The sequence below is a fragment of the Fragaria vesca genome, unplaced genomic scaffold (genome assembly GCF_000184155.1).
Source record: "Fragaria vesca subsp. vesca unplaced genomic scaffold, FraVesHawaii_1.0 scf0513057, whole genome shotgun sequence".
NCBI lineage: Eukaryota > Viridiplantae > Streptophyta > Magnoliopsida > Rosales > Rosaceae > Fragaria > Fragaria vesca.
The window spans coordinates 278,306-293,652 of NW_004443438.1; the positions used below are offsets into that span (position 1 = coordinate 278,306).

The 15,347-nt window shown below is 38.2% G+C and overlaps 4 protein-coding genes across 4 annotated transcripts; 2 read left to right on the top strand and 2 right to left on the bottom strand.

Annotated features, from left to right (window-relative positions):
• Window positions 1-122: 122 nt before the first annotated feature.
• Window positions 123-617, bottom strand: LOC101297315 (60S ribosomal protein L5-like). The gene has a single exon (XM_004309736.1). The coding sequence runs from the start codon at window positions 615-617 to the stop codon at window positions 123-125; it is 495 nt and encodes a 164-aa protein (XP_004309784.1).
• A 3,757-nt stretch (window positions 618-4,374) lies between these two features.
• LOC101297606 lies at window positions 4,375-8,171 on the top strand. Its single transcript, XM_004309737.1, has 8 exons — window positions 4,375-4,651; window positions 4,928-5,355; window positions 5,433-5,529; window positions 6,607-6,660; window positions 6,758-6,897; window positions 6,978-7,074; window positions 7,175-7,276; window positions 7,914-8,171. Exons 2-8 carry the CDS (start codon window positions 4,946-4,948, stop codon window positions 8,169-8,171), a joined length of 1,158 nt encoding a protein of 385 aa, XP_004309785.1. The 5' UTR covers window positions 4,375-4,651; window positions 4,928-4,945.
• A 108-nt stretch (window positions 8,172-8,279) lies between these two features.
• On the top strand, window positions 8,280-10,129 carry LOC101295006. The gene is made up of 2 exons (XM_004309732.1): window positions 8,280-8,364; window positions 8,447-10,129. The coding sequence occupies exons 1-2, from the start codon at window positions 8,294-8,296 to the stop codon at window positions 9,765-9,767; spliced, it is 1,392 nt and encodes a 463-aa protein (XP_004309780.1). The 5' UTR covers window positions 8,280-8,293; the 3' UTR covers window positions 9,768-10,129.
• Window positions 10,130-10,584: 455 nt separating this feature from the next.
• Window positions 10,585-15,106, bottom strand: LOC101295294 (autophagy-related protein 18-like). The gene is made up of 11 exons (XM_004309733.1): window positions 15,048-15,106; window positions 14,895-14,968; window positions 14,715-14,788; window positions 14,529-14,638; window positions 13,911-14,002; window positions 13,706-13,818; window positions 13,215-13,334; window positions 12,505-12,650; window positions 11,776-11,889; window positions 11,417-11,482; window positions 10,585-10,948 (listed from the first exon to the last, which is right to left on the bottom strand). Exons 3-11 carry the CDS (start codon window positions 14,760-14,762, stop codon window positions 10,807-10,809), a joined length of 951 nt encoding a protein of 316 aa, XP_004309781.1. The 5' UTR covers window positions 14,763-14,788; window positions 14,895-14,968; window positions 15,048-15,106; the 3' UTR covers window positions 10,585-10,806.
• Window positions 15,107-15,347: the final 241 nt, after the last annotated feature.

A 15,347-nucleotide genomic window follows, 5' to 3' on the forward strand; every position in this document is an offset into this window, starting at 1 on the left:
GAGAGAGAGAGATGGAGTCGAGGAAAGCGACGACGGCTTTGTGAGCGTCGGGAGTGGAGGTCCAGTCTAGAGAGACGGCAACGGCTTGGGCGACGCTGGTAGCTAGGTTCCTACTGCTGCTGCTACGGTTTTAATTCCAAAACCGCCATCCAATCCAAGTGCCACTTCGTCCTCGGCCCCCAGCTCCTCGCCCAAGCCAGATACGCCGCCCAATCCACCTCCACCTCCTCCGCCACCTCTCTCTCCAAACAAGCCCTCATGCCGACAAGGCCATCGCTCTCGATTCGAAAGACGCTGCCGCTCACATCCTCACAGCCCTCGCTCTCGACGCCTAGGGCTTCAAAACATCTGCTCTCGACGCCATCGACGTCGCGCTCTCCCCGCTCTACAAGAAGAGCCTCTTCGACGCTTAGCGCGGCGACGCGCTTTGCAAGCGGGCGGAGATTAAAATTTCGATGAACCGGCGGGCCTGGGTAGACGGATTTGACTCTGGCGGTGAAGTTGAGCCGAGAGAACGCCAAGGCGCGGTAGTCTGTCTTGCCCTCACGGCGGCGCTTGTATTTGACCTGGAAACGCTTGAAGTAGGCGCGGGGCTTCGAGGCCTTGATGAAAGCCATTGCTCTGCTCTTCTCTTCTGCTACGGCTGAGTGAGAGAGTTTGAGGGATAGAGGGGAAAATGTGGAGAGGAAGAAGAAGGAGAAGAGAGAAGAAGGGTCGGACTATGTTGACTGAGAATTTGGTGTTGGCTGAAAAATGAGATTGGGGGAGATTGGGAATTTTGGGGGATAATTGGAAATTTGGGAGAGAAATGGAAAATGAGAAAAATGAATAATTAATTGATTTTTGGTGTGCCACGTCAGCACTTAACCATCAATTTGGACGGCTACTTAACGGATGGGCCGAATTGTGTGAAATTAGACAGTTAGCGGAGTGATCGATTGAAATTGAAAGATAACGGACTAAACTGTCGAGCACCCTAAAGTTAGCAGAGTGACCAGTAATTTGTCCTATTCCTGATGACTTTGGTCTCTAATGTGGGTTAGCTGAAGTTAGTTAAAGCACTAAGTATAATGACTAGGATTGCTTTTCCTTAGGTTGTTGGTTTTACAAAAAGTCATTAGTTAGTGCGTTATGACAACTTCTTGTTGTGTCACAGTAAGCAGATTTTCAGAATCTAATGGTGTCGTTAAATGTTTTAGAATTTCAAGTAAGCTTTGAATCGTAGAGTGGCATGTGTCGGTTATAGTATATTAATCATGAGGCCATAATGGATTCCTTTGGAAGTCTATGCATTGAAGTTTGGTCTCCGGATTTGTAGAGGGTTTTATAAAGATGGTAAATGTAATTTACTTTGAAATTATAATAATAAAGTAGATGTAGAAGAGTTGAGGTTGCTTCGACTTTACGTCAATAGTTGGGAATAGATTAAATATGTTTAGATCTTTGGAAGTTCTTGGTAATGCTAATCTTTAGCGACCTTGGTCTCTAGGATAGAAAAGTGAGGAATGTTGGTGTGGTGCGGATGTCCAGAGGGAAGCAACATATCTTGAAGTGCGTGGTTGTGGAAGTTGAATAATTTGATGTTTGAAGAAGCCGAAGATGTTAAAAAATAAAAAAATAAAAAAATAAAAATTTGGCGGACCGTGGATGGTTGTCACTGGTAAATTTTAGCGGCACTGTTTTGGGTTAGTCGATGTAAGCCTTGAACGTCAGGGTCATGGTTTAATGTGTGACCGGATAGTTTGTTCGCTAACGTCACTTAGTTTGTAATTGGGGATCTTTGATAAATCCAGTGGCGATCCTAAGTGAATCAGAGTTCGATTAAGCACCGAACCATGGAGTCGTATGTTCTTTGTGGTAGTCTGGGAGTCATGTTGATATGTTAAATAGAAGGTAGGTGTGACGTTGTGGGTATGATTTATGATGTAGCCTTAGAGGAGAGGGTTTCCCCCTGTTGACTCAAGAAGCTTTTCGAGTCGATGTGTGTTAAGAGTATCAATTTTGAGAGTAGTAGATATATTGATCAGTCGAGCGACGTGGTGCGACCACATACTAATCCAGGTTTGATATGGGAGGTCATCGCTATTTGGATGTGTGTTCATCCGATGGTGTCAGGGTGATTGGTTTAGACCACTCAATTAAATCTTGGTTTTTGGTATGCTTTCGAAATGGGTTACTGGCGGATGTCAGAGATTTGTGGAGCTTTTGGGCTCGAAGTTGGAGAACTTGTCTTTTGTGTGCTTTAAGTTATTTCTTCTAAAGCTTGAGCTAAGTTTAGCCACAACTTTTGATTCCTACTTGAATTCATGGTTTTCGTTAGTTGGTGAACCATAAAGTGTAGCAGTGGGCCTTGTATAAAAATTAATCTTTACATTCGATAGTTGCATGGTGCGCAAGCTCGGTTTAGTAGATCGAGGATCTTTTTGGTGGGAAGTCGTGGCTCCTGGGAGGTGTATGAGAGTTAAGCATATCTGATTTTCAGATCGTATTTTGCTGTCAGATTAATTGTTAATGGAGGTAGAAAAGAAGTATGTTGTCAGGTTTAGAGGTTTTGGCATTTAGGATCTTTCTCAAGGGATGGTTAGAGTGGGAGGTATAATTTTAACAATTGGAGTTATGGTCGCGATGAATGAGGTATACTCTGCCAATGACTAAGGAAGGTGATCTATTTATGTGGATTTCAACGTCAAGTCTAGCATCATGAATTGACTGTGCTATTTTTCGTGGGCATTATTAGTCAGTTTTGTTTACGACGAGCAAGGAGGAATATCCAGTTTCCACATGATAGTTATGCTTTAGATCATCTTCTGGTTTGTGGTAAAGAGAATAGTGGAGATAGCAGAATCAGGAGAGAGCTTGAATTCCAATAAGTTGCTAGATTGATACTAGGTTCCATGGTAATGTCATGATTTTGGTGGAGAGACCGAAGTGATGTAGTTATTGACCACTACATAATTTCATTTCGGCAATTGAGGTTAAACTCTTGTTGGACTAATCGCTTAGGCGGAGAAGGGTTATTTTGTGGTCTTGTGTGAGCTTTGACTCCGCGAGTACCACAGTATTAGAAGGGTGATTACTGTAGTTTTTTTTTGGCAGTGTAGGAATGCTCAATCTATTCAATTAGCGAATTTTCAGATAACTATGAGCATGTGTGAATGCATGAGAATCCTAACTTCTTAGCAAGTGGGCTTTGATGTTAAGTTTGGAAGCATTGAAATGACGAGATCGTTTCATGACATTAGAAAATTTAAGCCTGATGTCAAAATCGAACTTTGCTCTTCATGTGTATTAGCCACTTTTATTGCATGGAAAAGTGTGAACATACTTAGAGATATTCAAGTTTTTGGCTTAGGCCTCGTGGAATTATTTTCCAAAGGATGTTCGCGGTATATATAAGTTCGTAGTCATCAGGAAAAATGTTATGTTCGTAAAAGGTTTAGGGTTTACTGAAGATTCAGAGTGTCACATCCCGGTTCTTAAGTTAAATGTGGTTATTTACTTTTGTTATTACTTTGGTATTTTACCGTGTTGAGTAACCGTTTACTGTTAAAGACCCTAGCGTTGACTTATTGTAGGAAAATTATTTTGGAAAAATTTCTTTAAGGAAGTCGTAAAGGACGTTAATATGAATTCGTGGATATGCTATACATTAAAATCAAAGTTACCATGTAAAAGTATCAGAGAAAAAGGGTAAACATTAGTTGGTAAAAAATGGTAAAATTTTATTAGGTTTTATTTTGGGTGTTTAAGTGAGAAAAAGCCCAACCCTTTCTTTTCTCTCTCTTTTCTTCCCCCGAGTTCCTCGAGTCCCTGTTCTTGCTAGAAACCCCCCGCCACCATCTGCCGTCGTCCAGCCAGCTCAGACCGCCGCATTGGTCCCGTTCGAACCTCGGTCACCTCCTCTCCTTTCCTGGGCTGGTGAACGGGCTTGCAACGTCGCCGAACGGAGGGAAAACTCCTCTAGCAGTCCGATTGTCCTCTCGCCGGAGCTCCCTCCTCCGGCCGCCATAGCCAGTGATTCTTGGCTCATCTTGTAGCTCTCATCAAGGTTAGTAATCCTTCAAAAGGAATTGGCTCAATTTGATCTTGGAAAGGAGAAATGTATAATTGAAGTTCTAGGGCTCAATTTAATGTTTTGGTTCGATTACACTATCTAGGCTTGGAATTAATGTTTGTGCTAGTTAGGGAAGTTGTTGTGCGTGTTGAGAGGAATATTGTGTTAAATTTGTATATTGAATATTTTTCAAGGATGTATATGTAGTTTGCTAAATTACTTTTTTATTCGGTTTTGTAACTTAAGAATTTAACTTTTAAAAAAATAGTGGGACATAAAAAATAAAAAATAAAACAAGAGATAGGGGGCTGTAAGAAAACGCTGACCAGAGTTATCAAGTGGCCAATAGGTTTGGAAAGACACGAAGCCTACGGTTTCAGAAACAAAAAAAAAAAAAGAAAGAAAAAAAAAAGAAAGGACGAAGCCTACGGTGTCAGCGTTCCCCATAAGTAAATTTCATTAATTGAAATAGAGGATCACTTACAGACGCTTCCTTAGATTTTTGACTCCAATTCAATCTCTCAGGAATTCCCAAAGTCACCACGTTCCTTCATGACTTTCATCTCAAGGGTTCTTCTCTAAATTTGGTCAGGTCAGGTACCACCTTGTTCTTCTTCCCTACTCTTTCCCACATTGCCTTAATTCTTCAGAATCGAAACTAGTGTTTTTTCGGGTTTAAATCACAAGAGCGGTTAAATTTCAGTTTTCATTTTTTGCTGTTGGGTTTTTACTTCTGGGTTTACATGATTGGTGTGAATACTTGATTATTTGATTTGAGTTAGCAAACAACTCCGGATTTTTCATTGAAAGCTGAAAATTTGAGATTGTCCATTTTATATTTGCTGTAATTCGTTGTTTTCATTTTGTTTTTAGGTATAAGTTAAGAAGAGTATGGCATCCACAGATGAGCCCGACTGTGGACAATATTCTGTTTCGGATTACCATTTAGTAGATGATAAGGCTGAATGTGTGTCATTTCATGTATTACCTGTTCAATGGAGTGACGGTGAGCGACAGGGGGGCGGCGAGGAAGTGAAGATATATCTGCATGGAACTGGTGATAATGGGCTCTCAGAAATATGTAAGCGTGTTATTGCATGGAAGTTTGACATTTCGAGTGAAGTGCCTGAGATACTGGTGCTCTCTGAGGAAAATAGTTGGATCAAGCTTGGGAAGCCGAGGAAGAGCTTTGAGGACACCATTAGGTCAATTTTGATAACGGTGCACTGCATTCACTATGTGATGAGAAATCCTGAAACATCCGGAGATTCTGTGTGGAATCACCTATGTGAAGTTTTCAGGTAGCTTGTGAAACTTGAAAGTTTCTCGTGCTTGTTTTTTTCGTTGCACAGAGTTTTGATGCTTCACTCAATTGCAGATCATATGCGGTCAGGCCTTCTCAAAGTGATCTGGTGGATCACATACCTCTAATCAGTGATTGTGTCAACAGATATCGTGGCCTAGAGGATTCCAAGGTGTGTCTAGCTTCTTTTGTTATCGTTAATTTTGTAATTTACAATTAGACTGTCTATAAATATTTTTGGGTTAATGTCTAATATTAGATTATTCATAATATGTTTCCAACTTTACTATACAGATAGTTTTGTTGTTTTGTTATCGTTAATTTTGTAATTTACAATTAGACAGTGTCTATAAATATTTATTAATGTCTAATATTAGATTATTCATAATATGTTTCCAACTTTACTATACAGATAGTTTTGTTGTCGTTTGTTGCACATAAATGAAAAGCTCAGTCATAGTTGTTCCTGCCATAGACAGACAGGGATGATATTCAGCATCACATCCCCTAGTTTACAATTTATATCAGACACTACTTTCAGTTAGAGCAATTTAAGTTGGAAACATTACCAAAATAATGTTGTTCCTTTTTTTCCTATGCAAGGCACAGGGTATAGTACATGTAATTTTTCATCAATTGCATAGCTTCACTGAAGTGTGCTGACTCTGCTCCGAGTGTGTAAGGGTTGTGGCCTGAGATAAGTTGTGGGAAACCTCTCATCAGGCCAAATCCGATGAACTGTTTTGAGCAGGGTAATGATTGGCAGATTGCATACTATATCATTTGTTGTACACTGTTGAGAAGGGTGTGCCCTCTATCATGCATTGCAATGAAACAATAATCTGCTTGCACACCATCACTTCCAATGGTGTTCTTCCTTTTCCTAGATAAATGAAATTAGAGTATATTAAACCCTGTGATGTTTAAAAACAAAACATCTCCAAATCTATATGTTACATATTTTGAGGTTTAAGTGCCTGTTCAACTTTGTCAAAACATCAAACTCTCTTTATCTGTTTCCTGGCATGTATTGGTATTGTGTTTGTGTTATTTCTACTAGGCTGTCATTTCCTCTTATATGATCCTTTGGGTATCACGTTGAGGTATACATAATCTATAAAGCCAATTCGTATCTTAATATTTATGAAACATAAGGATTCGTTTATCTGCTGTTAATTACAATGAAAACTCTGAGACCAAAACAAAAGAAAAGGTAACAATGAGAACTAATGTTTTAACCTGTACACAGTTTTTGGCCACCCTTTCTGAAGAGAAGACAATGAAGAGGAAACTCTCTGATGTTGTAAGATTCTCTTGTTTTTCTTTTCTTACTTTTTTGGTACACTTTACCTATGTAGCCATCATTTGTTAGTGTTTATTTTGTTTTCAATGTCTTTCAGGATAGGGAAGCTAGGAAGAAGTTCAAAATTATCATCGATGATATAAAAGATGATAAGATTGATGAAGCAGAAGATGAGGATAACGACAACCTGTTCAGCGAGTTCTGTGCTTTATGCGATGATGGTGGCAAGATCATTTGGTATGTTTGTTTAAGAAATTCTTTAAACTACTTTATATGATATATTAGTGGCGTGAATGTTAGTTGTGCTTCAATTGCAGTTGTGAAGGGGGGTGCCTAAGGTCTTTTCATGCAACTAAGGAGGCGGGTGCGGGATCTTATTGCAAATCTCTTGGCTTTATGCCGGATGACATTATTGTATGCTCTGGTTATATGTTGACTTTGTATATTCTTATTTATATCTTTTTGTTACTGTCCCCATCCTGGTCCAATCACAATCAACATTTGAAATTGCTAGGGGATGCAAAATTTCTACTGCAAGAACTGTGAACATAAACAGCACCAGTGCTTTATTTGTGGGAAGTTAGGCTCCTCTGATAAGTCCTCAGGTGCTGCTGAGGTACGCATTTGCCATAGTAAAATTATCTGCTATTTATATGCAGCTGGATGCAGTGCCACTTGATTAGTCTCTCTCTCTCTCTGTCTCTGTCTCTCTCTCTGTCTCTCTCTCTCTCTCTCTCTATATATATATATATACACACATACACGTTTCCTATTTTTCATTTTCTTTTCCAAAAGAGGCAAACAAACAAACTAAGTTGTGGACACAGACTACTTCTAGCACTGAAAGAAATGCACTTCAATTTTTTATATCTTTCCAAGTTAAATGAACAAGGACTCGAAGAGTATTCTTTCTGCTGAGTTAACTTTTACTGGTGACGATATCCTCTTTTATCTATGAGCTTATTATCATTGATTTAGTGCATATACTCTTGCCTGCTGCAAATTTCAGTACACACCACAGTTTTTTACAGTTTTAGTTCTCTGATTGAATTTCGCTTTACTGGCTTGATTTTCATTGACCAACAAACAAAAAGAGAGTTAAATTTCTTATTTAAAAGAATGGGCTTTCTCTTTTTTCTTTTTCTTTATTTTCATTTCCTTGTCAATCAGAAATCATCAGTGCTTTATTTTCTGCCTTTCATATATTATCACTTATTAGTAAAAAGTTAAATTGGCATTTCAATTTCTTTTAGGTTGTTTCCTGTGTATCTCCAAAGTGTGGTCGATTTTACCATCCACATTGTGTTGCAATATTACTTAACCAAGATACTGGAGTTCCTGCTAAAGAACTTGAGAGAAAGATTGCTGGCGGGGAATCTTTTACTTGTCCAATTCATAAGTGCTGCATTTGTAAACAAGGAGAAAATAAGAAGGATATGGAATTTCAGTTTGCTGTGTGCATCCGTTGTCCAAAGTCATATCACAGGAAATGCCTGCCAGGGTACTATTAAGGGGTTTTCTTTTGTTTCTATTTTAATATGCTGTCTTATCATGGTTTGTCTATCTATATTGTCTAGATGGTGATGCTTGAACTGCTTGTATCAGGGAGATTGCTTTTGAAAATCAAGGACAAATGCTAGAAGGGAGATCAATAACAAGAGCTTGGGATGGTCTATTACCTAACCGTATACTCATATACTGCACGTAAGTAATATTTTCTTTGGATGATAACTTTTATTTATTATTTATGGGATTTAACATTTTGAATGGTTTTGCTTTTGATCAGAAAACATGATATAGATATTGAAAGTGGAACTGTAAGAAGGGACCACATAAAATTCCCTGATGTCAAACAGAATACGAGCACCCTCAAAAAGAAGATTATTTTAGAAGCGAAATGGAAGCCAATATCAGAGTTCCTTGTAGAGGGAGAGAAAGTTGTGTCTAAGAGAAATATTTCCTTGGAAAAATCACATAAGGGAAAAAATGCTGCTACAAAAAAACCATATTTGCAAAAGAAGAAGACTAAGAAATTGATGTCAGGGCAGAAATCTGTGTCTAAGAAGAGCAACTTCTCTCCAGAAGAATCAGTCGGGCAAACAAGTGATCCGGTACTATCAAAACTAGTGAAGCAGAAGCTTTATTCAGTGAAAGAGAAGACTAATATAAAAGAGAAAACTATCGTTGAAGAGAAAGAGGGCCAACTTACATCAATGGTCTCTGTTGACAGAGATAAAGCTGTATCAAAGAGGAAACTGACATCAGAGCTCATTGTAGATGGAGATGAGGGTGTGTCTAAGAAGGGAAGTCCTTTGGAAGAATCATTGAGTGCGACTGCTTCAACTGTACCCAAACCGAAGCGGAAGTTGACTTCTGCTGTGAAATTGGGCAGTAACAGAAATAGGGATGACAAGTCTTCAGTTACAGATATTTCAAGGATGGTGAAACGAAATAATTTACTTAAAAAGGAACTCCAGACTTCCGTGTGTGAGAAAATCATGACCTCACTGGGTGAAATGCCATTTTTTTCAATGGGGTCTGAGCGGGTGAAATTCGGGAACCTTGATACACCTGATGCTACTTCAGTTAGTCAGATACACAAGGAAATGCCACCACGTACAGAATGTGGTGACCATGGAAATCAGCATCCGAACCCCAGCAAGTCTTGTATGTACTGTGCCCATGCTAATGGTCGAATCCATTTGAACATTCCTGATGATGAAGGCAGAAGGTGCACTGAGAGTAATGTTAAGGGGTGCAATAGAGAGAACTCAGGGAAACCATATTTAAATGGGATGAAACAGGAAAAGAAAACAGAATTTGACTTAGTCCCACAGCCAGATCTTCATTTTTCAAGAGGCAGTTATTTAGCGGGTCAAAATTCAGTATATGATGTTAGGGCATTCTCATCTAGTTTTTACAGCCATATAGGCCCTGTTGCTGACTCGTTATTTAGTATGAAAAGTTTAGCTATGCCATCAGATGCAACTATATTGGTTGATCCAACAGCACCCCAACGTGGTTACCTGAATAGGTCTATGGGTTTCGCTCCTGGTCCTCACCTGAACTATTCACTACAGAATTCAGCTGGTTGGATCGATGAGTAGTTGAATACTTTAGTGGATTCCTCGGTGAGTTATAAAGGTCTATAGTAAAGTTGCTTGTTGGTACTCTATTTAGTAACTTTCCAATGCTGTCCTTTGTTTTCTGGTTCTTTGTCTTTTGGTTTTTTTTTTTTTTTTTTCCGGTCTCTACGAATCTTGCTAAAAGATCTAGGTTACTAAGGTGATATCCCTTTGTTAGCTTTTTTAAGACGGTAAAGATCGAGTCGAGTGTCACGTTCTCTGCCTTAAGAAATGCAGTATGGGAACTTTTTTGCCCTTGTACCCATGGGGCAAGAGAGCCGTGGGTGTCCTAGCTCATGTGGTTTTCATTTGAAGCTAGCAATGTTGTGAAAGGTAAGTTACTGTGGTTGAGTTGTGTCCCCGAAATCTAGATGTTCCAAGTCGGCAGATTATTGATAGTTCATTAGCATTTAGCAATCCATATGGACACAAGCATATGTAAATGAGTTTTGCTTGATGAAGTGACTCGTGTTACTAGTGAAATAGAAACCATCTTATTACTTACAGTGCGACTATATTCATATTGTCCCTTGACCAAAATACAAACACCGTGATACGGGAATCAGATGCGAATCAGAGAATTAGTGGAATAACCATCAGGGAAATATCCAGTGAAAAATCACCCGAAGTACCCGTTGTAGGTGATAATAGAAATAGTGGAATAACCATCACTTAAAATAGTGGAATAACCAACAAACAGATACCACGAAATGGAATAACCATCACTGAAAAATCGAGTGAAAAATCACCCGAAGTACCCGTTGTAGGTGATAGAAATAGTGGAATAACCATCACTGAAAAATCACCACAACAATCCAGGCCAACCAGGCAACTTGATTTTTTGAATTAGTGATAAGTCTGTCAATTCACAGCTACATTGTCTTTGGAAAGGCCAAAACTATTACCACTGCTTATATACAGTGACACAAATTGTATATGCTAATATTGTGTTAGTATCATTACGTTTATCAGAGTATCAGATGACAATCTCTCAACCTTAATTTGTAATCAACATGCTTTGTTACAAGCTGATGGCATCATCTAAAATGACATTCAGTAGCTTAAATTCACGCTCCAAACTCCACAAGAACTCATTTTGATTGTTGATGCTTAAGTTGTACTCCTGGAAGTACCCGCTGTAGCTGATAATAGAAATAGTGGCCCTGAAAATGAAATCCAAGAAGTTAAGCCAAACTATATTCTAAATAGTCAGGAAGACAAACACATCAATGAAGCAAAGATTACAAGCAATTTTAACTTTCACAATATAATAGACCTACACCAGTAGCACCACTCCCCAAAAGTATATCTTTACTTAAAACTCAGGGGACTCGGTCATTCAGAGTAACCAATGGATGACAATGTAGACAAACAAATGTTAGACGTGACACCACTCAGATTTATTTAAATCATTCATGGAATCCTAGTTGTATTCCTTGGATCAAGGAATACCATTCCTTACTCTATCACAGGCCACATGAATATCTTTTACCGTTTTTAATTATTATTCAGAATTCAATTAAAGTGGCCAAGTCAGAAACTGAAGTAATAGAAAGGCATGGGAGGGAGACAAAATAATATTAAAAACAAGACTCAAGTTACAAAATCACGCCTGAGAACAAGTAACTAACCGACATGCCACGATATCTGAAGTTGATGCATCAGCAACCTTCTCAATCTTACGAATCACTGCATAGCTGTAAAATATACCAAATAAGAATTAAAATTAAAATAAAGCAAAGATACTATCCATCTTTGCTAACCCCTCGTTGGTGTAACTTGATCTCCTATGGAACTTAGAACTAAAGATAAGGCTAGCTACCGACCAAGTAGAAAATAGAGTTTGAAACCAACATAACTCAACTGACTTTTTATAAAATTTGAGCTACAATGAACAGGTAGATCTCATCTGAATTCTGAACAATACTGTATATCACAAGTAATGTACTATGTTGTCAGTAAACCAGTGGACAAGATCTAAAAGATTCACCTTTTAACCCCTACAGGTGCAACATTATGAAGTACATCGTGATATGCTGGATCTAGTGCATCAGTAACAGAGTCGGGTATAATTGATCCAAGAAAACTTCCCGATCTTTTGCTCCTGCTATGAAAAGAAATAAACAAGACCACTTTTATGAAATCCTGTACAGTATATAGCTGAGAAATGCAAAAAACAAAAAAAACAAAAAACAAAAAACAAAAGAAAAATAAAAACAAAAGGATCAAAAGCACTACATGGAAGTTTATTAAGATAAAGAATTTTGGAGGTTTAGAAATTTTTACTGGCGTTTACCTCTTCAAGTTTAAAGAAGAAAAGGAAAACACGCTGATAACACAATTTGCGTCTACAAGAAGTTTGCTTATGTAAATTTGGCTAACAAAAGATGTAACCGACTAAGCGCACACCATGAAGTACGAATACCTTTTTTCTAGATATAATGATATTAGAACTAGGTATAAATTCTTTTCACAACAGTGATGATTCTTGCACTCATTCAAGAAACTGAAGGAGTGTTGGCCCATTAACTGATTAACATATACTGGAAACTGGCGAGGGATATGGAGGCAACATATAACACGGTGGCATCAACATGGTCCATAAGTGCTACATTTGAAGACTTGATATAGCATATGCAAAGCATTAACGCAATAAGCTAGGTAGTAAAGTTGGCATCATGTGTTGTCTCAAAAAGGAATGTTCAGTGGTATTTCTCACCTCTGGTAACCAGAAAACCCAAGCGAGAAAGCATGAACAGACCCTGATGAACTTGTGCACACGAGAACATCTGGCAGTTGCGTAGATGGCGCAAATGATAAGGAGAATATAGTTGATGGATATGTCCCTCTCCGGAAGCTATATGACTGCAAAAAATGAATCGGTGAGTTGCGTATTTTTGTAAGACATTGGAGTCAGTTAGTGGTAGTGCCACCAATTGCTTCATATGAATACATATGAGTCAGGAAGGAAGATGATGCCTAACGCAATTGGTCTGCAATAAAGATATACATATATGTATGTCTGAGGGAGGTGCATGATGCATGATACAACATCCACTGATTACAAGTGAAAGACCTGTGTCAGCTATCATGTATATATGATATATGCATTCATGTATGTACCAGTCAAAAGTTACTAGACCAGAGACTCAATGACACCAGATAGGCATCAAACATCCTGTGAATGGTTGATATAGAAGCTTAAATGCATTTTACAAGCTGCCTGGTTCTTTAAAGTGGAATCTAGGTTTTATAGTATGAGGGTGACTACAAGGAGATGACACGTCAAACTTGAGTTTCTTAAATCAGAAGATAATATGATCAATATGAGAATACTAACTCTGGCCCCAACGACGGCGTCGACAATTATTTTATATACCCTCAACATTAAGCTCCGTATGCAAGTAGGTTAGTATTGCTATTGTTCACCTTTGTTGCTTCTGAGACTAGATGGACTCTGATAATGGTTCCCTGTTCGGATGCTGTTGCTATGTACATCCCATTGGAAGAAAGTGCAATTGCAGCAAGTGGGGCTCTATGAGCATCAATCTGTAATTAAAATTTAAGAAGATAAATTAAAAGATATTATTGAAAGAGAATCATCATTTGCTCCATCCTTTGCAATTATAATAATAAAAAAAACAAAAAAAACCAAGCACTGACAAAATCAAACTGCATTTATGACTTCTGAAAAATCATTTGTAATTTGTGTTTCGTAGAAGGCATACTTCCCAGAAAAGAGGTACACTGTAAGGCATAAAAACAAAAGAAATCCTGGAATTCACCTCTGAAAACATATCAAGAAGGGCATGAGTCAAGAAATGAGAACAGAATGATCTAATATCATATACATTTTAAAATAGTTTTGCAGTGAACAAAAATAAAATAAAATAAAGTAAAAAACTTTTTTATGCCATAACCTCACAATGTAAATGCAGGTCCATAACATTGTACAACAACACGGATCCTTTGGAGATGCTGGCAGGTATAGCCAAGAAACATCCATCCAAACTTGGGGAGAATGCGCAAAGCCCTGAGAAGAAGGAAAAAAAAACGAACATGGTCATTTAAAGAAAGACATCTTCTGGTTTAACTGAGCAAGAATCTAGTGCCATCCAATTTCACCTTTTAAATTTGATACAGTATCAATAGTGTCCAAGATTGCAAGACTATTTATGTCATATACATATGTTTTGTCTTGTAAGATGACAACAAGTCTGCACTTGCCATGGAAACATCAAATCATCAACGCGATAGAAGATAAAAGAAATGAAGTTCAATTAACAGGTAAATAACGGCATCTCATGATTGAGTAAACTCTGAACCATTCAAATAATTTTGTTACAGTTCATTAATGTAACAATGTGGATAGCATTATGGCAATTCAAACATCCTTTTTTGTGCACGCACACACACACACATAGATTGTCCATAACGGGGAATGGAAAGCAAACAAAGAAGGTATTTGGAAATAAATCAATAATCCATTGCTTCAGAAAAAATGGAGCAGGATCACCATGATACTTGCCAGAAAGGCTGCTAAGTAGCCAACGTCTTAAAAGTTGACAACAGAAGCCAAAATGCAAAATATGGCAATTATATTCACTATCTAATCCACTAGCTAGCTTATAAATGCATATTTCGGTAACTTATTAAATAAGCACTAAACTTCAATACAAAAGATACCAACATAACCAGGAAATAATAGTCAGCAAAAGATCATTGCCAGTCAAAACGGTATACCTTTTCCTATTCATACGAACGGCAAGTATTGAAGTTAAAAAATTCAATTCACGGAGAGCAGTTCCAGTTGTTTTATTGAACAAACAGAGACGGCGCGGCGATAAAGATGGCTGTGTGGCAACAGAATGTCAGATGAATAAACCAAACACATTTTACTGATCACAAAATTGATACATTAACAAATACCTCTTCACCAGCTCCAACAATGGCAAGAAGACTAGAGCAAAACAGCATTTCAACAATAACGAAAGCTCCAATAGCTAACCAAAAACAAACAAAATGTAAATTAAATTTCAAACCACAGTAAAAAAAAAAAAGAATCAAGGCTTTTTCTAAACTAAAGTAGGTTAATCTCGAACAGCTTACCTCGTTCATAGCAGAGTCTGCCTGTATTGGAATCGAAGACTCTGAAGCCATGCTTTGTGCCTATGGCAAAGCAACTGCCGGAACTGGAAAGAATTAACAAAATTGAAAAGAGGATTCTAGAAACAACGAAAACAAAACATTCTGGAGTAAAACCTGGAGTCTTGGTTGAAGGAAGCGCAGAGGACTGGGTAGGAAGAAGAGGAGGAGGACTGGTTTGCCATTAGCTCAGGGCGTCGGAGGTTCAGAGCTTCCGACCTCCCAAAAATGAAGACTCAAGTGTTGATGGGGGCATTATCGATATTCACTTTGTTTTTATATTATTATACTTTTTCAGGGATGGGTAATCTGGACATTTTATTACTCGGGCATAAACCCTAACGAGTACTCCATCTCCTATATATATATATATAGATGTAGAAGGGCGCAGTAGTGGCAGTACACACCACCCGCCCC